We start from the raw sequence: 25,128 nt of genomic DNA on the forward strand, positions 1-25,128 counted from the left end.
AGTAGAGGCCTTCCAGGAGACTGGGATTCTTGACTGAACATCACCCATCATACCCAGGCACACTGACTATCCTATCCCCTCACTACTTGCTTTGGATTTTTAGGCCCTAAAGGGTCCCGTGGCCTCCCTGGGACTCCAGGCCAGCCTGGATCTCATGGAAATAAAGGAGAGCCTGGAAATCCAGGATTAGTTCACCTCCCTGAGTTGCCAGGTAAGGAAAAGAGCTTCTTACTTGCTTATCCTTTGTGTGAGTGTCTGTTCAGATTGTGGCCTCCCTTCACTGATGATGGGAAGCTAGGTTTGTTCTCTGGTGTGGTTGGGATGGTTTGATCTCACACCCAGACAAGAGAGATCACAGAGCCATAGAGTGTCAGCATATCAGAGCAATAAGGGCCATTTGAGATCAGTTTGAAAAACCTCTTAACTTTCAGATAAGAAAACTGAGGCCCAGATGGAAAGGACTTGCAAAGATCACAAAACCACTGGTGACAGCTAGGACTTTGCTGGGTTGCCTACTATAGCATTTTCCTGGGTCAATTCCTTAAAGGTCAGATAAAGAGAGCCACATCAGTCAGAGGGAAGTTATCTATTTCTGTCCCTTTTCTCACACCCTGTTGTTCTGACATAAGCTTCATGGTGTTGCATTGCACCAGTGGTTCCCAAACTGTGTTCTCTGGGCCACTATCTGTATCAACTGTAAGCTCGTTAGTGATACCAATTCTTATGCTGTCTTCAAGACCTACTGATCAGAAACTCCAAGGGTGGAACCAACAATCTCTGTGTTACCTCAGGTGATTCTGAACCCCTATGCTCTAGAGCTTGGGGCTCATGTTGGGCCACCTGTCCCAGAGCTTATTGGGACTTCATTTCTTTCCACTATCCTCTCTTCACCCAAGAAGGAGGTATGACAGCAGGAGTCAAGCAACCCCCAAGGAGATTGAGCTTGTGCTCGGAGGCTTTGGGTGTTACCTGTGCTTTCCAGCATCTGTCAAGTCCCAGGAAGCAGGTTGCTGACCTCTGCCCATGGTCAACCTTATAAAACTACAACTTTCTTCAGGTCACTTAGTACAGTCCCTGCCTCTGCACAAATCTCCCAGGAACAGAGAGACCCCTGACCTTTAGTAACATGTTTCATTTTAGGAAAAAAAAAAAAAAACTGTCTTGGAAATATCTACCCAGAAAAGTCACTTCTAAATATCCATGGCCTTTTATTTTTGCCTCTTTACACAGGATTTCCTGGACCTCGTGGGGAGAAGGGTTTGCCTGGGTTTCCTGGGCTTCCTGGAAAAGATGGCTTACCTGGGAAGGCTGGCAGTCCAGGTTTACCAGGTTCCAAGGGAGCCCCTGGTGACATCTTTGGTGCTGAAAATGGTGTTCCGGGGGAGCAAGGTCTACAGGGATTACCAGGGGACAGAGGATTTCTTGGAGACTCTGGCCTTCCAGGACCGAAGGGTGACTCTTTTTGCCCCACTTATTTAACAATCTACAGAAAGCCTTAAAGTAACTGGTATACTTTCATGAATCTGGGATGAAGGGTGAATTAGAGGGTTAAAATGTAATATCATTTTGTTCTGTCCCTCTTATCTGGGAAATTTTCCTTAAATAGCCTGAGTCCATTTTCCTGCCTTGGTAATTCCAGAAGTGACCATAGTGACTAGCCAGATTTCTTGCAAAGACTCTGGTTCTCTGCTGGGAATAGCAACAAGGCTGGAACTGAAAAGACAGTGGCACCTGAGATGAATCCTGGGCCAAGCTTTTCTGCTGCAAGTTGGTTTGTTGCTTCAGTCTCTGATATAGATCCAGGTTGTGATTATCTGCCCCCTTCCCTATTATTAGGTTTGCATGGAAAATCTGGCTTGCTAGGCCCCAAAGGTGAGCGGGGAAGCCCTGGAACACCAGGACAAGTGGGACAGCCAGGCCTCCCAGGGTCTGTTGGTCCCTATGGCATCAAGGGCAAATCTGGACTCCCAGGAGCACCAGGTCTTCCAGGTACTTCAGGTAGGTTCACCAGAGGAAGAACCCCAGCATGAAAGACTTCACTTAGGCCCTGGGCCCAGATTTTGTGAGAGGCAACAGCATCAGTGTGACATGGTCAGAACTTAGATCTAAGACTTGATTTTCCTCAACACTTAAGTTTCAAACCTCAAGGTTTCCTGGCAGTGCCAAGAAGAATAGATTGCCGCAATTCAGTTTCCAAAATATGACAACAATTCACTTCCTGCCCCTTCCTCCATGACTTGATGTTCCCATTTCCTGCTTCTGTCAGCCTCTTGCCTTCCCCAGTTAGAGAAGCCACCTGTGCTGTACAGGTGGGTCTAGTGCATCCCACTGCCTTCGCTGGAGCTGTGGGGAGCCCACTTCAGGTTGAGGAGGAACTTGGGCAAAGTGTGAATGCCAAAAAGTGGCTTTCACTCAGCAGTGGGGCCCCGCACCGCCTGCTTTCAACCTAATGTTCGCTACTTGTCTTTTTTGTGCACTTTCTTCCCTACACTTCCTCAATGACCCTATCATCCCCCGCTTGCTCCTGGCCCAGTGACTGAAGTTGAGTTATTTGCAGAGCCATTAATATCCTTTTTATCCCTTTTGTCCTTCTGGGTTTCTGGGGTCTTCGCTTAGGTTGCCTAGGTTGAAAAAACACAGCACACCAGCTTAAAGACTAAGATCCCCACCAGGGATTTATCTGATTATACACTATAACATGCCCTTGCTTACAAGGCCAGGGATCCCTGAGCTCGTGCTGTGGGGTTGGCTCCCATTGAATTTCCTTCCCTTGTTGAGGAGTTCCCTTCACAGCCTCCCATTGGAATCCTGGGGCTCCTAGCTACTTGATGCTTTTCATTCCATAGAAAGCTAAGTCAGCCATTCATTTAGGTCCTTGGGGGCCCAAATACCTCTGTCGTCATCGATTTAATCCTTTGGTTTTTTAATTTCCTTGCTTTGTACCTGAACATTCCACTTTGGCAGCAGCTCAGGAGGTTAATCCCATTGACCAACTTAAAGCATGGTGAAAGACAGCTCAGAATACCTCAGAGATCAAATGGGCCTTGTAGGTTTCTACAGTACTTGGCACTAGGGGGTCTTTCAACCCTAATGCCAAGGAACTGGCTGACTTAACTGCTTGCTTGAGGGATTAAAAGGGCAGCCCTGCATCCAGGGCTCCCTGGGAGGCTGAAACAACAGCTCAGCTTTAACCTCTACCTCACCGATTGGCTCAGGAAACAGCCATTGTGGAGCGATTCAGACTGAAAGTATGGGGAAACTGGAGCCCAGTGGCCACTCTGACTTCCCAAAGCTCCATTCAGAAGCTAAAGCATGAACCACATTCATAAAGGGAGAAGTTTAAATCACAAGGAGGTTGTTCCCCCTGCCAGCTATTGTGCCATGCTAGAAGTAATAGCCATTTGGCATGGCACTCTGGGTGGTAGATGGTAATGCTCCAGCCAACTAGGAACTCTAACTGCCTGTTACCAGCTTGCATATGTCATTGTTAAAGGGCCATTTACAAAACCGAACCAGCCAACCAACCAGAAGCTATGGGAATGGGCAGTGGCCCAGATCTGGCCAGAGCCTTGCTTAACAGCAGTCCTGTTTTCTCTCCTGCGCTGACATAGGACATCCTGGAAAGAAAGGTCAAAAAGGTGAGAAAGGTCACCCTGGATCAACTAGAAAAAGAGGTCTACCTGGGACAAAAGGCCTTCCTGGATCTCCAGGGCTAATTGGCTTCTTGGGGAGCCCAGGTTTGCCAGGAGTCACCGGATTGCCAGGCCTCCCAGGCCCAAAGGGTAAGTGAAATGATCAGGAAGGCCAGTGAAGTGACCAGTGAGTACCAGCTGCCCAGCTTTGCCCCTCCTCTCTGCCCAGGAATGGGGAACAGGAAGGGAGGAGGGCAGGGCTTCCTGTGAAAAGATAGTTGGAAAAGGCTAGTACTAAAGTAAGACTCTGCCTAAGGTGAGTCACAGACTGCTTGCTGGGTGCAACACTGGACTGAATATCTTGGTCAGAAAAGCCCAGGGCAGGGTTGGGGTTGTGGCTCAGTGGTAGAGCGCTTGCCTAGCATGTGTGAGGCACTGGGTTCAATTCTCAGAACCACATAAAAATAAATAAATAAGATATTGTGTCCATCTACAACTAACAATAATTTTTTATTTTTTTTTTAATTTTACAGACTGCATTTTGATTCACTATACACAAATGTGGTACAACTTTTTGTTTCTGTAGTTGTACGCGATGTAGATTCACACCATTCATATAATCATACATTTACATAGGCTAATGATGTCTGTCTCATTTCCCTCCTTTCATACCCTCACACCCCCCCATTTCCCTCTACATAATCTATAGTTCCCTCATTCTTCTCTTACCCCTCACCCCCTGAGTCCCATTATGTATCATCATCCACTTATCAGGGAAAACATTCGGCCTTTGGCTATTTAGGATTGGCTTATTTCACTTAGCAAGTTATTCTCCATTCCATTCATTTATCTGCAAATGCCATAATATATTCTTCTTTATGGTTGAATAATATTCCATTGTGTACATATACCTCAGTTCCTTTATCCATTCATCTATTGAAGGGCATCTAGGTTGGTTCCACAATCTAGCTCTTGTGAATTGAGCTGCTATAAACATTGATGTGGCTGTGATACTGTAGTATCCTGATTTTTAAGTCCTTTTTTAAAAAAAGAAAAACCCATGGCAGTAACAGCCACAATGAAGTTTCTCATTTGCACGGCCATGGTACCTAACAGCTCTTACTTCCTTTGATCGCCTTTATAGTCATCACTGGTTGGACAGGCAACAACTCTGTTTTAAACAGGGAAAAATGGTCCAAAGGCACACAATTTATTAGCATCAGAGGCAGGCTAGAGCTCCTCTCCCTGCCTTCTGGCCCTAGAATTTTTTTTCTGTGTCACACATGAGCTCTAACTTGATGGATCAGAAGAGCCACCTGCTTCATTCCTTTGTGTTGCTTAGTGCTGCGTTCCTGTTCGGGGAGTAGAGTGATGTGTAATGACTAAGAGCTTAGTAATGACTGAGGCTTTGGAGTTAGAGAAACCGATTCCCTTCTGTGAAACTTCTTAACTGCATGACTTTGGACAAGTAATTCTAACTCTCTGAGCCCTGTTGGTTTCCTCATTTGTAAAACAGTGATAATAATACAAGTTCTTGTTCCTCAACAGGTGAGAAGGGGTCCACTGGACTGGTAGGTTTTCCAGGAATGCCAGGTCTCCCTGGTATTCCTGGTGCAAGTGGATTAAAGGGGATTCCTGGATCAGCTGGAAAAGTAGGAACATCTGGACAGGCTGGGAGACCTGGTGAAAAAGGTGAGAGGAAGTGAATGCTGGACCTGCTCAATGTTCATTTTGCTTGATGACTTTGTCACTTCTGTACCTTATACCAACCCTGTGTTAAATAACAAGATTTGGGGCTTCTGAATTAAGTCCTTTAAACCAAAAGACTTCTGAGTTAACACTGCATATCAGAGACCATGTTACTTAGCTTTCTGTTCCCATACAAATACTGGACAGGAACAACTTATATTAGGGGAAAGGTTTATATTGGTTCATGGTTTCAGAGGTTTCTGTTCATGGTCACTTGGCCCTGTTGCTTTTGGTCATGTGCCTCAGCAGAATATAATGGCAGGAAGTGTGTGGTGGAGAAAGCTGCTTACCCCATGGTGGCTGGGAAGCAACAAAGAAAGAGGAAAAGGAAAAGACCAGAGTCCCACAATCCCCTTTGATTACATTCTCAATAACATCCTCACACTAGGCTCCACCTCTCCAAGTTTTCACCATCTCCTAGTGCACCAAGCCTTTAATATATGGGCTTTAGTATTGTGCCCCCAGTCCCAAAAGGCTCATGTTGGTCTTGGGGTACAAAATGCATTCAGTTCATCCCCAAGAGTCTCCAAGTCCAAAGTTTCCTCTGAGACTCAAGGAAACTCTTAGCTGTGAACTCTGTAAAAATCAAAAGAGCAAATTTCATATTTCCAAGATAATGGGGCACAGTAATTATTCCCACACACAATGGAGGAGTAGGGGCAGGATCAGACTGAAGCAGGACCTAAACTGAGCAGGACAAATGTTAAATCCTGTAGCTCTGTGTCTGACATTATGTATGCACCACGGCGGAATGTGGGCTCCCAAAGACTTGTGCAACCCTGTCCCTATAGCCTTGGGAGTTGCAGCCCAACAGGCCTCTCTTGGGCTGGCTCTTCCACAGTCTGCAGCTTCCTTTGACCAGCGTTCTATGTTCTTGGCATCTCTAACTTCCCGGGGACTCCACTGCAGTTTCAGCTTCACTGTTACAGCTTTGCATGTCACCCTGACACGGGTTTCTTGCAGGGTCTCTGATCCTGCTTGGCCTTCTAGGCTTTCCTTTGAAATTTCAGTGGAAGCCTCTATGACACCAAAACTTTGCATCATTCATACCTGCAACACAAGTACCACACACACAATGTCATGGTTGGCTATTGGAGCAAGCTGTATCCAGGCTGGATTGAACCCCCATTGTAGTAGCCTCTGAGTACCTGGACTTGAATACAGGGAAACAATACTTGAATACAGGGCTCTGTTAAAGGAAAGTTATTGAAATGAGTTTACACTTTTATACCTTTGCATCTGTGATGGGTGATGGGTTATGCTGAAGACTTGCAAATTCCTAAGATGCCCTCGAGACATCTATCAGTTGTCCCTGTACAAGGTACTGGCTTCTTTTTAATGGCACAAACTAATTGATTTAGGAACTGTGTCCTTCTTGGTGGCATCTTTAAACACACCCCTTTTCTGACCAAACTGCAAGTTTTTCAAATTTTCGCACTCTGCCCCTCTTTGCTCCTGATTTTTATAGTAAATTTGACTAAACATAGTAATACCCATTCCACTGCCTGAGTGCCTTGCTGTCTTGACATTTCCTCAGCCTCCCAGAAAGTCTCAGGTGACTTTTATCTTTTGCTTTTTTCTTTTTTTGCCATGACGTGACAAAGGTAGTTCTAGTCGAATTCCCAGTAGAATCCTCATTCCTATTGGAAACCTCATCAGCGTAGCCTTTATTGCCTACATTTCTATCAGTATTGTGGTCTTCTGAGCTCCCACCAAAATTGCTGTTAAACCCTGTTCTAGGTTTTCTCTAGCCCACTCCTCAAAACTTTTCCAAATTCTTCCTGTAAACCAATTCCAAATGGTTTTCCATATCATCTCAGGTACTGTCACAGCAACAACTCCATTCTTTGTACCAATTGTCTGTGTTAGCTTTCCGGTATTGTAACTCATACCTGAGATAATTTATAAGAAGGAAAAGTTTATTTTGACTTACAGTTTTAGAGGATTCAGTTCATGGTCATCTTGTGACCTTGCCTTTGGGCCAGTGATAAGGCAGAACATCATGGTGGCCAGGAAGCAAAAAAGAGAGAAGAAAAAGAGACCAGAGCCCCTTTGGAGGGCATGCCCACAGTGACTTAATTTCCACCCACTAGACTCTACTTCTCATAGGCTCCACCGCCTCCCAATGCACCATAGACTGGAGACCAAGAACACATGGGGGAATTGGGGGATACTTATCTAAACCATAACAAAGGCTTCATCCATACATCTCCCTGATGATACTTGGAGAAGGGTTTTGCTATGGGTCTAAATTAATGATGGACCATTAATGATGGTTTGTAGAAAGAGATTTGCATTCACAAAAATGCAAATTCGTGGAAATGGAGGTGGAGAAGAGAATGAAAGTAGCCCAGAAAGAGGGCTGGGGGTGGCATGGAAAGAAATTATATGAAAGCTCTGCCCTTGTCTGAGTCTGTATCTAGACGATCTCTCGCTCTGATTGCCTAATGTTCATCCTTGCAGGAGACAGAGGTGATCCGGGTCCAGTTGGAGTACCCAGTCCAAGACCTCCAATGCTGAACCTATTGTTCAAAGGAGACAAAGGCTCTCAGGGCTCAGCTGGATCAGATGGATTTCCTGGGCCCAGAGGTGCTGAGATAGGGAATAGTTACAAGAAATGTCCAAGAAAGGGTTTACAACCATACTTGGCTTCCTTCCTGAGAAAAGGCCCCATAGAGCAGCAGTGGGTGGCAGCATGGGGTCCAAGGAGGCTGACTTCCCTGTGCCTGATGGTTGCTTGGACTTTGAGTCTGCCATTTGCCATTGCCACTGTGTAAGTAAGGCTTTGAATCACAGTCTGTGGTATCCCTGGAAGAGCCTGGCAGATAGTGGAGCATGAGCACTGAACTACTTGCCCTTTGCTTGATTGAGGATGACCCTGATGATGCCCCATAAGAGTAAAAGGCACCTCCCCATCATGCCCCCCCCCCTTCCGAAACGAACATTCCCCCCACGCCTGTGTCACAGGGTATCTGTACCTGGATGAGCTGGTTTTCTCTTATTCAGAATATTTTCCCAATCCTTTTTATTTCTCTCCCAGGTGACAAAGGTGAGCCTGGCCGTCCAGGGTCACCAGGCCTACCTGGAATTCCTGGTTTCCCCAGCATTATCAAAGGACTTAGTGGGAGGCCAGGGCCACCTGGATCCATGGGACTACGGGGCTTACCCGGCCTGAAGGGATCCCCGGGGATCACAGGTTTCCCAGGAATGCCAGGGGAAAGTGTAAGTGTGCCCAGATCTTTGTTTCTCCACCACAGAAGGGCTTCTATATAGGGGGACATGCCCCCAGTACCTACCTTACTGATCTCAGCCCACTTTCCAGCCCTCTCCTCCAAGACATCCTCAGACGAAACCATTTCCTCTCTGGCAGGTCTTCTCACCCTTTCCTGAGCTTCCCCTCTACTGTGTCTTTGCTCACATTATCTCTTCCACGAAGCCAAGCTTCCTCCTTCCTCTGCATTTGCCAATACGTGCCTGCCCCTTAGGCCCCAGCCCAGCACCATCTCCTGAGTCTCTGAGCTCCTGCTGTGCTGGCACTCTTCACTTCTCACTGCTTACATTGATCTAGTTGGTTCTGTGGGGAATCTGACTTCCTCAACGAGATTGCCAGGGCTTGTGGACAAGAACGACCATGCTTGTTTTTTTCTACACCCCACTGCCAGCATCCCATGTTGAGTCGGGCACGTTGTAAGAATTCAGTACAGACTTCTTGATGTTTTGATAGAAATATCTGTGAAGCTCCACAAGGGGCAACAACTAGCAAAAAGTTAAGTCTGGTTTCTCTGGATTCTTAAAAGGCATAGTAGAGTAAGCTAAGCAGTGAGACAGACGAGCTTGGATCTTGCCTCCATCACTTATTAGCTCTGTGATCTTGTACACATTGCTTCATTTCCCTGAACCTCCTTTTCCTCCTCTGTAGAAAATGAGAATAGTAATCAAATCTCTTTTAAAAAGTAAGAGGAGGGTTGGGGTTGTAGCTCAGTGGTAGAGCGCTTGCCTAGCATGTGCAAGGCACTGGGTTCGATTCCCAGCACCACATATAAATAAAAGAATAAAATAAAGGTCTATCAACATCTAAAGAAAATTTTTTTAAAAGTAAGAGGATTAAGTGAGATGGTACATGTAAAGCACTTAACATGGCAGGTACATGGCAGGTTCTGCAAAAATAGCAATATCACAGAGTCAAAATGAACTGGACACAACTCTGCTCCCTGCAGGTAAAGTCCCTGTTTTTCAAAAGTGTCCATCCATCTGGCAGAGAGATTTCACAGACATACCTAAATGTGTACACATACAAAAAGAAATAGTGCTAAACTGAATAGTCCTGACTACTTATAAAATGAGGAGGGATGGAAACAAAGTGGGAAGCCATTCTGGAAGGGGCCTCAGTGTGAGCAGAGGCTTATAATTAGGAGCAACTATAGCAATGTGCCAGATGAAACCAGGTAAGGAAACAGGCAGAATGAAGGGGTGTCCTAGGTAGTGGTTCAGTGGGCACAGTGACCCAATCTAGTACTCAACCTCCTGCCCAAAGCCACTGCCATATGTCTTTACTGGGTATATATCCAAATGAATCATAGCCATACTAGGTTCCAGTGGAAGAACTCTGCTAATAGCAACTGATGTACCCACTTCCCAGAGTCAGACTGTTTGACATTAGCCAGTGAAGGTAGCTTTTCCTGTGAAAATGGTAACATTCATCCAAATGTGCACTCCAGCATGTGCACACACATAGCCTGCTACCTGGTGTCAGAAACACCTCTGTTCCTTGTGGAGCCTTGGCAAAGGGCTCCCCCTACATGGTGAAGCAACACTTGTCTTTATTATATAATGGTTCTAGAGCTTTGACCAGAGTGGTGGTAGCCAACTGTTTGTGGAGTTGTCAGGCTCATCATGTTCTGTATTTTCTTTTCTTTTTGGTACTGGGGATTGAACCCAAGAGTGCTTTACCACTGAGCTATATCCCCATTCCTTTTATGTTTTTATTTCGAGACAGGATCTTCTCAGTTCCTTAGGAACTATGTAAGTTGCTGAGGCTGGCTTGGAACTTGCAATTCTCCTGCCTCAGCCTTCCAAGTCATTGGAATTACAGGTGTGCACCATGATCAGCATGTTCTGCAAATTCTAAGAGACTTGCTAGAGCAGCTGCACGTGGATTTGCCAAGATTTCAATTGTGATAGGCATTGGGGAATTAGGAATGACAAGATAAGGATTAATCTGCAGATGGAATCCTGCCCCTTCTAACCCTAAGTATGTGCCTTGACCCCTGGGTTTTCACCTTCCCATTCACAGAATGTACACCAGCCTATCTTGACAGTGTGTATAATAGACATTTCTCAAGCAATGGCTTGGGGAGTGGAGGGGGAGCAAGATGGTGGGGAACCCTGAGCTCTGGGCAGAAATGATGATTCCTGTATTGTTTTGAAGGGTCCACAAGGTCTCACTGGGGCCCGTGGACTCCCAGGAGCATCTGGTTTCCCAGGCTCAAAAGGTAAGGACCATTTTCTCTTTTAATATGTTTTTTTAGAGCAGGCTGGATTTCTAGCAGGCCCAGAGCTGCTGTGGGAGTAGACTCTTGAGTTTAGGGGGAAATGAATTGGTTTACATTTTTCTGTTGGCCAGACTCCATCTACAATCCTTGTTTCTCAAAGATAATGCAACAAAACATGATACCTACCAAGATCTCCAGGGCTTTCATGGAGCCAAAGAGAAGGCTGTTCTTTGGCTTTGTAGTTTGAGTCATCGGCCTTCCAGATTCAGCAGCAGGGGAGAACCTCAGCTCCAGACAGTCTCTTCCCCTAATGAACTGAGCCCATTGGGCAGGAAAACTCCCATCCTTGCTGGCCATTACTATTATATTCTGGTGATGTTTTAGGGCCCCACTTATCATCATCTCTGCTTAGACCAAGCCTAGTAATATATTTCCCAATGAGATTTGCTGCATGTAACAGCATTTCATGCCGGTAGCCTGGTAGCACCTCAGCTCCTGGGTGGTGATTGATTAGTCACCTTTTACTCAAGGTGGGTAATGGATAATTTTGTCAAAGAGCTCCTTTAGCTATATTGAATATGAAGAAAATGTGTTGAAAAGATCTCTTTGGTCCAGAATGCCTTATAGTTTTCTCCTGATCATTTGAACAATGTCTTCATATCACCAGGAGATCAGGGTCAGACGTTTGAAATTTCTGGTAGCCCAGGACCCAAGGGCCAGCCTGGTGAATCAGGTTTTAAAGGTAAGATTGCTATATTTTTGTCTCATGTGCCTCACAGATGCTTTGAAACTGAGTATTAGAAGGAATTACGAAGACCAACCCCAAGTTCTGCAACTTGCATCCAGTGCAGAAATTTTTTACCTGTACATTGCTCAAGCAAAGCAGCCTACTCTTACCTTCAGTTGCAAAGACTAGAAAAGACCTTTGGAATAATAGCATCCCTCCCTTCGTGAATAGATTGTTATTTAAACTGTGTTTCTCAAACATTTCAATCCGTTGTTTCCATTTCTGGAAGGTGCCCAGAACAAGTCTACTTAATTTGCAATCTGTTGGTACTTTCCAAATGTGAAAATAGCCACCCCTGCACTTTTCAGAGATTTTGTTTGTTTGTTTCATTGTTTTAGTTTGTTTTGTTTGTGATGTTGGGTGTTCCACCACTGAGCTACATACCCAGCCCAAAAGATTCTTCATTGCATCAGGTTCCCTCAGCAGTTCAAAATAGTTTTACCTTCCTGTTCATCCTTTCCTACAGAGGAACACACTGCCAGAAATGTGACCTGACCACTCAGCATTTGTCTTGATTTCATAGGTGTGAAAGGAAAAGGTGGACTGGTTGGTGATACGGGTTTTCCTGGAAACAAGGGTGAAGTTGGAAAAGTTGGTATTCCTGGAGATGTTGGTCTTCCTGGCTCCCCAGGTACCATACCACATGACAACCTTGTTCTGATAAAGCTAATAATAACCTCAAGACATGCCCCATTCTGAACTTCTGCCTTCATTTCACATTTAGGAGTTCCAGGGATTGCAGGTATGAGAGGAGACCCAGGACTTCCAGGTTCCTCTGGTCATCCAGGGACAACTGGGCTCCCTGGACCCTCTGGCTTATTAGGAACTAAAGGTATGTGTATTTGAGGGGAGGAAGTGGAGGAAAGTATCCTTACCTCAATGAAGGACAACAACTACTTTATCTTAGAAGGCAGTAGCTAGGAGCTAGGGTTAAGCCATCCCCAAGGGAATCATCGCCTGGGCCACATAAGGAAGAGTAGGAAAGGAGGATGCAGAGGAAAGAACTTGGGCAAGCATGAAGGGGAAAAGGAGAGCATGGGCTCCATGGAGGAGAGGTAACAAGGGAGGTATTAGTTGCCCCTTACTGTAATGAAATCCTTGAGTCTGGGTACTTATGAAGAAAAGAAATTTATTTAGCTCACACTTTTAGAGGTTGAAAGTCCAAACAGCATGGCATTGGATCTGGTGAGGACATGCCCTGGCTTTGTTTTCTCATGGCGAATGACATCATGGTATAAGGCATGCAAGAGGGAGAGATCGTGTGGCAAGACAGGAAGCCAGAGCTCTTTTATAACAATTCACTCTCAGGAGAACTAATACAGGGTCCCAGGAAAAATACCTTAATCCCTGCTGAGGGCAGTATTCTCAAACACTTAATGAACTCCCACTAAGCCTCACCTCTTAAAGATCTCAACACCTCTTTACCTTGCAACACTGAGGACTAACCTTCCAACACATGAACCCTTGGGGGACACATTAAAAACATATCCAAGCCATGGCAGAAGTTGATTGCCCTGCAAATGTTGCCATTCCCTGACTCAGAGACTGGGCTGTGAATCTCTGGGAGATGGAACCCCAAGATCCTGTTATTACCACTTAAGTTCTTGATGATGTCTAATTAGCTACCATTATACTCTTAAAGTCGTATTTGTCTCTGATAAAAGTTATAAGAATCTAGCATGCATGGTGTAATTTAAGGGCAGGATATACTCCTTTAAGGCATTGATACCTTAAGAAATACCAGGACTTCAACATGAAGACCTTAAAGTGGCTTCGTGGGTAAGTGGATAACTCTTGACATTTCTGATGTTCTTCCCCCTCAGGATTGCCTGGACCTCCTGGTTTACATGGCCTGAATGGGCTTCCAGGCACCAAGGGGACCCATGGAACTCCAGGTAAGAAAGACCATCAAGGGCAAGGAGGAAGACACCAGCTCTTTCCGAAACCTGACAGGGACTAGCCATGAGCCGTCCATTATGGTCTGTTCCAAATCTCTTCACCAGTTTGTGGTTCCTTAATGTAAGGGAGGAAGAGGATGGAATTCATCTTTCTACCTGAATGAGATCTTCTTCCAGAGCATAGACAAGTGGGCTAGGCATGAAGGCCTTTTCCCTGCTGAGTTCTTGTCCCCTTTCTATATATCTCCTCCTAGGAGCCAGTATCACTGGTGTGCCTGGGCCTGCTGGCCTTCCTGGTCCCAAAGGGGAAAAGGGAACACCAGGAATTGTCATTGGAGCTCCAGGGAAACCAGGCCCAAGAGGACAAAAAGGTGGCCGAGGTAAGGGAGCCCATGTCAGGTCTCATAGAAACTGAATGAGACCTTGAAGGGAGGTCCAGGTTGGGGTTCATCAGGGCCCTATGGACTTCAGGGTTGTATTGTGCATGTCTTCAACATCTGTGTGAGTCTCAGAACCCCATGGGGTCTGCTGAGAAAGGAAGCAGAGGCTGTGCCTATGACTTTCCAGTGAATTGGTGTCAGGGAGCAGTCACCAAGTCCCCTCCAGTCTCCAGGTTCCCTTTCACTCTTCTTTTTTAACCTTAAGGACTCTCTTGGTCAGAACATGGGTTTAGTGGTCTAGAGGATAGTGCTTGTCCACTTACTGAGAGACTAGCCAGAATTTCCTCAGTGTCCAGTATGGGTGGGACTTCCAGGACTTTGGGGAGACATCATGGCTACCAGAAGAAGCCCAAGGCTAAGAATAAGTATCTTCCAAGGACAGGCCCACAGCATGCACTAAATTAGGATTCATTGGGTTTACTGGAAAGCAGATTCCACTTGATCTCAGTCCCTCACTCATCAGATTGCCTAAAGTCTATTTCAGAGCTTCCCTTTCCGCAAAGAAAAAAATGAGTTCTCATTGATCAACTTCTCTTAGGAATGTTCTGAAGACCCACATGTATCCCACTCATTGTAAAACAGGAAATGAAATCAGTGCAGCATCATGGCTAAGAGTATAGGCTCTGACATCAGACCAATAGGAGTCTCATTTCCATAATCTCACTAGCTATATGACCTTGAAGAATGAAGTTCCTTGTCCCTCAATCTCAAATGAGCCCTTACTTGTTCTTTTCTGTAAAATGGATGTAATTACAGAATCTGCCTCATAGGTTTTGGAAGGAATCAGTGCTGGTCATTATATTGTTGCATGTTACCTGGGGAAATGACATTTCCAAAATATTCAGTTTCTCATAGTTCTGGGGACTGGAGTCTGATAGCACTTAGTTTATGTTTATGTTCACATAATGTTCATATGTTTCCCAGGAACTGTGTTCACAAATTAATTCATTTCCTGCTGCGTTTTGAATCGGTGCATCTGCTGTTTCTGTGTTTACTCTTTCCTTTGGTCTGGACCATCCTGTTCTTTTCTGAAAGCCAGCAGCTTCTCCAGAGGAAGGGACCAAAGCAGGGCCGGAGCCTACAGAGAGACTCTGGCTTCTTTCACAAGACAGAGATGGGGGATCAGAGAAAAGCACAGGGCATTTTCTTTTCTGTTTGCAAATGTTGACTGGGAATGGTCATTAATTAATTTCCTTTAGCTGGGGACCACAATCACATAGTAAACAGCACAGGTGGAGATGGATACATTTCAGGAACATAACTGGGGGGTGAAAAGCATGTCACAAAGGGATACATTTGGTATGGTTCCACTGATAAATGTTCAAAAGAGCAAAACAACCAATATATTGTTTAGGGATACAAATATTCATGGTCAAACTAAAAAATAAGGGAATGAAGAACACAAAATTCAGGACTAGTTGCCTCTGAGAGGGAGGGAGGTGGGTGGAATCTGTGGCAGGGACACAAGAATGCCCAAAGGTAATGCTATCTTATTTTTCCTCAAATGGGGTAGTTGGAACACAGATGTGTTCATTGTACCTGGATTATTCTTTACATATTATTGATCAATATTTTGTGGTATCCTTCCAATATCTAATTAAAACAATTTATTTAAAAACAATACAGCATGTGCCATACTCCCATCATTGGAACCTGTGATTTGATAATGGAAGTCAGTGCAAAAACAGGATTTACACCTGAGAAAATTCCATAGAGCATCTCCTGTCCTTATCTTTAGCTAAATAACTTTCAATTGCACTGTTGTTTTCATATTTTCACTAAATATTTAGGGGCCGCATATGTACAGTTAGTTTGTTTAGGACTTTGACACTGGAATGACTTGGAAAAATAAACCACTTTGCATTTAGGCCTGCTTATTAGAAGTGTTTCATTCTTAATCAAAGAAGTAGATGAACTTTTTACACTATATGAAGTTAGCAGTGCCTTTATAATATTCAGGTTTTATAATACATTGCTGTAATTCTAAATCAAGAAACAGGTAAAGGGCAGAGGAGGCTTCAAAAACATATGAAGCCAGGTGTGGTGGCACATGCCTGTCATCCCAAGAGGATCTTAAGTTTGAGGCCAGCCTCAGCAACTTAGCAAGACCCTGTCTCAAAATAAAAAGGGCTGGTGATATAGTTCAGTGGTGGAGCCCCTGTGTTCAGTCCCCAGTACTACAAAAAAATAAAAATATAAACTAGCATGGGAACTTTAATAATCAGTGTACTGCCACATTGACTCTATTATATGTGGTTATGTGGTGTCCTATTAATTTTGCATACTTTCAGTTGATATAAATATATGTACATGTATATTCATGCATTCTATTATATACAGGCATTTGAATATTCATTTGAATATCTTCTAGAATATGCCAAAATAATACATTTCAGGGAGAAAGTATATAATATGTCTTTCTTTTCAGATCTTTACCTCTGTGAAAAAGAAATATACTTCAAAGGTTCACCAAGGCATAACTGACAATGCTGCAAGTAGCACCGTGTAGCTTTGCAAATAGCTTTTCTTTTTGTTTTTTTTTTCCTTTCCCAGACATGAAATTGAGTCTTTTCTCAAAATTTATGTTTTTCATCTTTAGATTTCTTCATGATGCAATCAATTAATGCACTATTTTTAAACATCTGAATTAGCCAATCTGTCATAAGTTTTCATGGATCTACTGTCATTTTAGATGGATATGATAGGAAAGTCAACATTAACATTTCTGGATTTTCTTGTCACAGAAAGAGTCTCAACCATCAGAAATTTATCAACCAGTTTCTCTTCATTTGAATGTCTTCTAGAATATGCCAAAGTAAAACATTTCTTCAGTGTTACATGTGTAAAATGAACTTCTGCATATATATACATAGCTTTGATGTGTTTTCCCATCAAGATTACCATTTATATATTTCACATGTGAATATTAAATGAATTTATAAGATGAAAGTTTTATCTTGAACATATAATAGAAATTGTTCCAAAAACAGAAAACATGTACAGCAATGTTAAAATCTGAGCAAACAACTATTCTATATCTACTCTAATAAACGACTATTTTCTTTGATCCAAAGGGGAGAAGATTGTTAGTACAGAGAAATTTGTTCTACGAGCAATTGTACATTCAGCTAATATTACAAATTACCTCTAAAAGATTGTTTTCCAATTTACCTAGAAGTCCCAGAAGATAGCTGAGAAGCCTAGAAGACATAGCGAGGTGCAGCACTCTTGCTACCTCCATTCTGACTGGCTGGGGCCTGAGGCCTATCTGTGTCCATAACTTTTGTACAGGATCAGTCATAACTGACTAACTTATGAAATATTGTTTGATGGGAACAGAAGGTCTAGGAACATGTGGAAAACTTAAACTCCAGCTGCTCAGTCATGCCTTATTTTATTTCTGATTTGGAGGAAATCAGCCTAAAATATTTCTACTACCAGTGAAATTGGGGAGCTAGAACTTTCCACAGCCCTGTCCCAATAAAATGAAGCTCCAGCTGGAAAGGGGGATTCTGAACCTTTCTCAATTACTTTTGTCTGCTTGCTGGGAAGGTAAGATGAAGGGAAAAGAGCCCTCTGCTGGCAGTGTCTGGTCTGGCTTCTACCTAACCGCTTCCATTTTCTCTGTGTGCACTTCCATTTTCTCTGAGACAACCTGGCCCTCTCCTGGGCACACAAAGCCCACCCAGCTCCCTTTATTTATTCTTTGCAGGTTTTCCAGGTCTCCAAGGCCCTGCTGGTCCCCCTGGTGCCCCAGGCATCTCCTCACCTTCGGTCATAACAGGACAGCCTGGTGACCCTGGACCACCAGGCCTGGATGGAGAACGAGGTAAAGACAAGACGCTCCAAAGAGGACCGGCTGTGCCATCTTGTCTAGTGTTTGGGAGGATCCTGTGCAGCTTGGCCTGTTATTAGACATGCATGGGTCTGTTTGTCCATACATCCCTCCCCTTAGTTAGGGCATTGGAGTCTGAACTGTCTGTGTTTTACTCTAAAGGTTTGGGAAGGTCTGGGCACTGGGACTCCACAGATGCCAAAGAAACATTCTCTGTCCTGGGAATGGGCTTTAATTTCCTGTCAGTCCATAAACCTTCAGCAGCAACTCCTTCCTGCTCACCCATCTCTCATCCATCTTCCAATCTTATCCCTAGGCCGCCCAGGCCCATATGGGCCCCCAGGCCCCCCTGGGCCATCCTCGGATCAAGGTGACCCTGGAGACCCTGGCTTCCCTGGAATTTCTGGCCTTCATGGGCTCAAGGGAGACCAAGGAATTCCAGGTTTCTCTGGGCTCCCTGGAGAGCTAGGGCTGAAAGGTATGCCTGCTGAGCCCCTCCCCACTTCACAGTCAGAAAGAACCCCTGGCTGCAGCCCTGTGAGGAGAGGCTGATCATGCTTCTCCTTTCCTCACCCCTGCCCAGTCTCCATTCTACCACCACTGTCATGCCAAGGTCTGACTGCTTTCCTTTGGACTTTGCCAGGCATGAGAGGTGAGCCTGGCTTCATGGGGACTCCAGGCAAGATTGGACCACCTGGAGACCCAGGATTCCCTGGAATAAAGGGGAAGGCAGGGCCAAGAGGTGAGTTGAGAGCATGTGTTGGGCTGAACCTAAGCTCAAAGTGGTAAGGTAAGGTTTGGTGTAAAGTTCCTTCAGGAGTCCTTGCTGGCCGTGCCAGGTAATCCTGGAGGCCTAAGCAGCTGGATCAATCCCCACCCCAGGAGGTGGTTTCTGCACATTGGGGAAAAACTCTGCCTCCATCTGCTCCCAGGACTGAAGGTCACTGCTGCTTTGCCACGACAGATCCTACCCCGGACCTCCTCTCCCTGCATTATTTCTTCATGGATGGGCATTGGGCTGCATTCAGATCAACACCCACTCATTTGCTCAGTCCAGAAATGAAGAACCTTCCTCTCCATCCTTTACCAGCTCCACCCTGACTCCCACACATTCAGTCCATTAGCAAGCCCTCAAGGGTGTATCTTTTAAATGTGTTTTGCCTCTGATCACTTCTGATCTCACTGCTACCCCAAGTTTCAGACCAATGACATTTCTCATTCATCACTTTTCCTCCCCTCCCCCAACTGTCATGTTTCCACATAGTAGCCAATGAAATCTTCCAGTAGCTGCCCATGTCATAGAAATTCATTGATACCCAAAAGCCCTATGTGATGCCTTCCCTTTCAGTCTCATGCCCATCCTCTCCCTGTGTTCTGCTACACTGACCTCTTGCAGGTGACCTCTTTCAGACATCCAAAAATGCAAGCCCTGTTCTGCCACAAGGCCTTTGTTCATGCTAGTTCTACTTCCAAAAAGTGCTCTTGCCTCTCTACTTTTCGAATGGCTAATTCCTTCCAATGTATTAATGTTCCTACTTCTTAGAGGCCACTGGTTGCTCTCTCAAACAAATGACTGCATGCCATACCACCCTGTGCTCCTCCCTGCTGTCACTACCTTAATTGTTTCCTTCAGAGCTCTTCTCACAACTTGCCCAAAGATTAAGGACATTTGTGAAATTGTGCACTGTGCATCTTTATTCACTAGACCATCATCTCCATAAAGAGCTATCTCATTCATTGCTCTATTCCCAGATCCCCTAGGTCCCTGAGACATAGTAAGCACCCAAGAAGTACTTGTTCAATGAATTACTAAGCAGATCACTAGTAAGGTAGCTGGCTGGGATCAGGCTCCTAGGCAGTGATGCCAGCCAAACCTCTGGGGTGGAATTCAGTCCCTCAGTGGCTCTATCCCTGAGCCAAGGCACAAAGATGAGTATGACCTAGTCCTTGCCCTCAAGGAGCTACCAAGGCACTGGGTGATAGATGGGTAAAGAGGACACTGTGCAAAGGTTAGTAAGAATCACCCTTGTATCTATTGGGGACTGTGAGGACAAATAGGGTAGAAAGGACATCTGCTGAAGCCAGCCTGTCTTCCTTTTCCTCAGTCTGACAGTGCTGTTACTCCCACCTGCCCACAGGCTTCTCTGGCCCCCAAGGTGCTCCTGGACAAACACCCATTGCAGAAGCTGTCCAGGTTCCTCCTGGACCCTTGGGTCTACCAGGCATTGATGGCATCCCTGGCCTCACAGGGGACCCTGGCATCCAAGGCCCTGTTGGTCTACAAGGTAAGGATGGCACCAGAGGAAGAAGTCTTCTTATGAAGCCGAAATGGTCTTGGCTGAGAGGCTGAAGCAACTGGTTCGGAACCCCAGTTCCTAGGGAGTGCCTTCATCGAGCACTTGCTTTGCTCCTTTACAAGGTTCCCATGCTTCTTGCCAAGGAGGGGAAAGGCCAGCAGGGTCAAAAGGGTAGTGGTTATACTTGACTTTGGAGAATGTGTGAGCAGAACATGGCCACTCTTCCAAACAATTTGTCCCTCTCTCAAGGGCTATCAAGAGATGGAGGGACTGTTGTGGTGGATAAAGGGCAGCATGAGGCATTGGAGAAGGCTCAGGGCTTGGGGACAGGAAAGCTGACTTCTAAAGCCTAGCTATGCCTCCACTAGAGTAAGTTAGTAGTCTCATGGGACTCAGTGCCACATTCTTGCTAAGGGATGCTGGCAGTTGACTGGCAGACTTCTTAGTGTTGCTGGGAAGATGAGAGGAAGGGAGTGTGTGAAGGGGCTCAGAAAGGCTACGTGGAGTGCATGGTGTCAGGGCAGAGCTGGCCCCTTGAATGAAGAACTAGCCCAGGCAGGTTTTGACTCCATTGCTCAGTGTGCGCACCCAGTTGTCAGGCAGCGAATCCTTGGCATGACACAATGCCCCTTTCCCCAGGGAGGGCACCTCTGGATGCTCTACATTGAATACCACCTCTGCCCCTGTGGGCTTTCTCTCTTGCAGGTTCCAAAGGTTTACCTGGCATCCCTGGCAAAGATGGCCCCAGTGGGCTTCCAGGCCCACCTGGGTCCCTTGGTGATCCTGGTCTCCCCGGACTGCAAGGCCCTCCAGGATTTGAAGGTCTGGTGACATCACACCAGGAAGCAGAGGGTTTCTCTGAGGTTTGAGACTTGGGGATAAGTCGGAGACTCAAATCTGAGAATCAGTCAGGGTGGAGCTTGACTCTACCAGGAGGCTCAAAACTGTGCTGTTGCCCATTCACCCCACCACTGCCCTGTGAGCCTGTGAAGGGGAGCCCTACATTGCAGAAGGTGAAGGATTGTTCCAAATCCTTTTCTTGGTTCTCTTCCAGATCTTCAGCCATAGGACTCTATACCACAATATAGTCACCTGCCTGTAACTCCCCTTTTCTACCTGAGAATTCTGATATGGATAGGAGGGGGTGGTTCAAGGGATAACATTTAGGCTGAGTATGTCTGTCCATACCTCTGCTACTCACCTTCCATTTTATATCAAGAGTTGCAAATCGATGTTCTGAGTACAGAACATTTCTGAGACTGAGTGAGAACCTTGTTGCAATCCATCAGCCAAATCCACCATGGGTGGGAGAGGAGGGCAAGGTTTAATCTTAACACTGCTTTTAATGCCTCTGATTCAGCAACTACCTAGTTACCTTTTTTCAGTACTGGGATTGAACCCAGGGGCACTCAACCACTGAGCCACATCCCCAACCCTTTTTGTTTTTCATTTTGAGACAGGGTCTTGCTAAGTTGCTTAGGGCCTCACTAAGTTGCTGAGGCTGCCTTTGAACTTGCAATCCTCCTGCCTCAGCCTCCCAAGCCTCCTGAGCCACTGAGATTGCAGCCATGCACCACCACATCTGGCAAAGCTGTTTTCGTTGGCACTGGGGCCTGAATCAGAGCCTTGGGCATGCAAGGGAAGTGCTCTACTGCCAAGCTATATCCCTAGCCCTAGTTATCTCTTAGGAAGTTCTTTGAGGCTGAGCCCAGGAATGATCACACACCACCCACTCATCCCCACTCACAGGGTGCTCAAGGATAAGTAGCTGGGAGATGCACTTTTTAAAATGCAATTCTATAGCCAGGAACATCTGAACTGAGTTCTGACTCCATCACTTACTATCTGTGGAAGCTCCAAACCTCAGCCTCCTCATCTACAAATTGGGCTAATAATGGTACCCTGTCCTAGGGTAGTTGTGTGGTTCAAGTGAGAAGATCCATGTAGACAATGTGCCTTGCACAATGTGTGGTGCCAAGTGAGTAGCTGATGTTATCACTGGCTACACCATGCTTCCCTTTTCTCCTCTCCCCCTCTCAGGACCTCCAGGGCAGCAAGGCCCCTTTGGGAGGCCCGGAATGCCTGGGCACAGTGTGAGAGTGGGCTACACATTGGTGAAGCACAGCCAGTCGGAACAGGTGCCCCTGTGCCCCATTGGGATGAGCCAACTGTGGGTGGGTTACAGCTTGCTGTTCGTGGAGGGGCAGGAGAAAGCCCACAATCAGGACCTGGGTAAGTACTGACTCTGGAAGCCAGCCCTGGCCACCTGTCACCATGATGACCAACAGCTAATCTCCTCTCTTCTCCAAGCCCTTTGGGCCCAGCGTTATGTAGCAGGTTACAAGCACCAGCTCTGGTGTCAAGCGAATAGGGGTTCAAATGCTGACCCCACCACTTACTAGCCATTTTCCCTGAATGAGTTATTCAACCTCTCTAAGCTTCTACTTCCTCCTTAATAGAACAAAGATAATTCGAGTACCTACCAAGTAGGGTGGCATAAGGAGCACATGAATCACCCAATGTAAAATGCTTAGAACAACATTTGGAATTTAAGCTTCCATTAAGTGTCAGTGATTAGCAGTAACAATAATAACATGGCCTGCAGGGTAATGATGATTACCCAAGAATTAATTGCATTATCTGTAGGTGTGCTAACTCTTAAATGAGGAGTCAGTCTAGTAAATGCTGGTTTTACAAAGCAGATTAATTAGGGAGCAATTATTCAGTTTATAAAAAGATTCTCATCATTATTAAAGTTCCCTGGTGCATTTACATATGGACAGTGTCACAGGACTGTCAGGAGAGAGCTGCCCTGGTCTGGTAAAGCATTTGGATGTAAACACAAACCACCATCTAGTTCAGTCCTGGTGGTGCTGCCTCAGCCAGACCTTACCTGTCCTTGCCCACCTTCTCCCCCCAGGCTTTGCTGGCTCCTGCCTGCCCCGCTTCAGCACCATGCCCTTCATCTACTGCAACATCAATGAAGTGTGTCACTATGCTAGGCGCAATGATAAATCCTACTGGCTCTCCACTACTGCCCCCATTCCCATGATGCCTGTTGGTCAGACCCAGATTCCCCAGTACATCAGCCGCTGCTCCGTGTGTGAGGCTCCTTCTCAAGCCATTGCTGTGCACAGTCAGGACATCACCATCCCACAGTGCCCCCTGGGCTGGCGCAGCCTCTGGATTGGGTACTCATTTCTCATGGTAAGGCCCTCCTGCACTGCCCCTTCCCCCAGTGGAGAAGCAGAGGGTTGGAAGCCCTGGGAGGGCCCCTCAAGACTGCTTCCCAGGCTCAAGGAACACTGGGTAGAAAGCAGAGCTTTAAAAGAAGGGAAATGCTTGACCCGGGTTTGGCTAAAGACCAGAGATCTCAGTTCTGCATATAGTTCTGGATGTGGGGGAATATGGCAATCTGTACCCAGTGTTTCAAATGAAAAATGTATGAATTCTGGGCTAAGGCCCTACCATTTCTATGCCGGCTTTAGTTTTGACACCACCAAGGAAAGGACAAAGCACATTATAATCTGAGGGGACAGTGCGGGAGAGACTGGCCCCAGTCAGGGTCAGGACATACTCTCCCTGGTCTGGCTGAGCATGGCATGCCCTACTCTTGTGTCACCCTCCAGGACCCATTCTTGCCACTTCTATTTCCTCCTGAAAGGCTCAGATGAGGGCATACTGTGTTTATATGCCCTCACTGACATTTTTAGTGCCTCTTCATTTTTGTGGGAAGGCAGTGGCTAGCTATGTTATGTGTCTTGGTAAAAAAGAGAACATATGTAAGCCCAAGGAGGCATAAAGTCACTCACTCACTCATATGTGGGGATGTTGCATTTAATGAAAAGTCAATTTAAGGGCCAGGACAACCCCCCAGGAAACCAGTGTGGGGCCCACTGAAATGTCCTGCCTTGCCAGAGCTTCTCTGCTGAATTACCAGGAGTGAGATGGTGAGAGAGCATCTGTGAAGAATTTTCAGAGGTCACAAGCTCCCTCATATTAGTGTACCCACTGGGGGTATGGTGATTCTTTGTTATGCCCTGGGTGTCACATTGGGCAGTTTATACCAATGTAATACAAAGCCACCTCACTTGTCGTTCTGTTCTGTTCACCACACAAACCAGGAAGGAAGGAGAAAAGGCCTTTAAGCTTCCACAAGAAGCCATACAAGGTTATGTACTCCATCACAATTGCTGTGCTCAGCCCTTATTCAGAATTTCTTCACTCTTATTTTACATAATTCCAACATACTAGGATATTTATCCTTTTAAGGGTAAAAGTTTGGACTGTCTAATAATGCATCTTGAAGCAGTTACATAAAAAGGAGAAAAGAGAAAATAATTCAAAAGAAACCCAAGAATTATAAAAACTGTACCTCTTGGTATGGGACCCTTTGCATAATTACCCCTGTAAAAACTGAAATTTGCCATGTGTCATCTACAAAGTTGAAAATACACAGTGTCTGCTGTTTGGTAAAGTAAAGAGATGTGTCCTGTGCTTGAGCAAGTTTTCTATTCTGAGGGTCAAAATGAGGAAATATTGCTGGGCATGGTGGTGCATGCCTGTAATCCCAGCAGCTTGGGAGGCTAAGACAAGAGGATGGAGAGTTCAAAGCCAGCCTCAGCAACTTAGCAAGGTTCTTAGCAACTCAGTGAGACCCTGTCTCTAAATAAAAGCCACAAAATAGGGCTGGGGATGTGGCTCAATGGCTGAGTGCCCCTGAGTTCAATCCCTAGTACCCACCCCCCACAAAAATGAGGAAATCTTTGATGCTTCAGTTTTCAGGAAGGGTCACTTGAAAGGTCACATGGAGACTTTCCCTCTCTGCCCTAGCTTCTAGCCAACTTTGTACTTCTGCAAAGTAAGGGATCCAACTTGGGCATATGTCCTGAGCCTCTTCCCCCTCTTCTGTGGTCCAGATGACAGTCCAGCTCTGGTGAAGGGATAGTGGTGGGGTGTGGAGAGATGAGGGGCTGCTGCCAGTGGGTACAGTGACTG

The 25,128-nt window shown here is 45.7% G+C and overlaps 1 protein-coding gene across 4 annotated transcripts in view; it reads left to right on the forward strand.

Annotated features, from left to right (window-relative positions):
* The window catches only part of COL4A6 (collagen type IV alpha 6 chain), a 304,446-nt gene that overhangs the window by 275,164 nt on the left and 4,154 nt on the right, over positions 1 to 25,128 (forward strand). For 3 of the 4 annotated variants that reach the window (XM_079124394.1, XM_079124395.1, XM_079124397.1), the window contains 20 exons: positions 104 to 211; positions 1,231 to 1,452; positions 1,837 to 1,998; positions 3,612 to 3,782; positions 5,181 to 5,324; positions 7,845 to 7,970; positions 8,422 to 8,603; positions 10,810 to 10,873; positions 11,541 to 11,615; positions 12,184 to 12,291; positions 12,385 to 12,492; positions 13,484 to 13,555; positions 13,813 to 13,938; positions 17,711 to 17,827; positions 18,150 to 18,311; positions 18,417 to 18,575; positions 19,972 to 20,118; positions 20,836 to 20,952; positions 22,171 to 22,362; positions 23,051 to 23,337. In XM_079124394.1, the coding sequence (XP_078980520.1) occupies positions 104 to 211; positions 1,231 to 1,452; positions 1,837 to 1,998; positions 3,612 to 3,782; positions 5,181 to 5,324; positions 7,845 to 7,970; positions 8,422 to 8,603; positions 10,810 to 10,873; positions 11,541 to 11,615; positions 12,184 to 12,291; positions 12,385 to 12,492; positions 13,484 to 13,555; positions 13,813 to 13,938; positions 17,711 to 17,827; positions 18,150 to 18,311; positions 18,417 to 18,575; positions 19,972 to 20,118; positions 20,836 to 20,952; positions 22,171 to 22,362; positions 23,051 to 23,337 (2,849 nt within the window). The remainder of the gene's footprint in view (positions 1 to 103; positions 212 to 1,230; positions 1,453 to 1,836; positions 1,999 to 3,611; positions 3,783 to 5,180; positions 5,325 to 7,844; positions 7,971 to 8,421; positions 8,604 to 10,809; positions 10,874 to 11,540; positions 11,616 to 12,183; positions 12,292 to 12,384; positions 12,493 to 13,483; positions 13,556 to 13,812; positions 13,939 to 17,710; positions 17,828 to 18,149; positions 18,312 to 18,416; positions 18,576 to 19,971; positions 20,119 to 20,835; positions 20,953 to 22,170; positions 22,363 to 23,050; positions 23,338 to 25,128) is intronic. The other variant, XM_079124396.1, reaches the window with a different exon arrangement.

The sequence above is a fragment of the Sciurus vulgaris genome, assembly GCF_902686455.1.
Source record: "Sciurus vulgaris genome assembly, chromosome: X".
Taxonomy (NCBI): domain Eukaryota; kingdom Metazoa; phylum Chordata; class Mammalia; order Rodentia; family Sciuridae; genus Sciurus; species Sciurus vulgaris.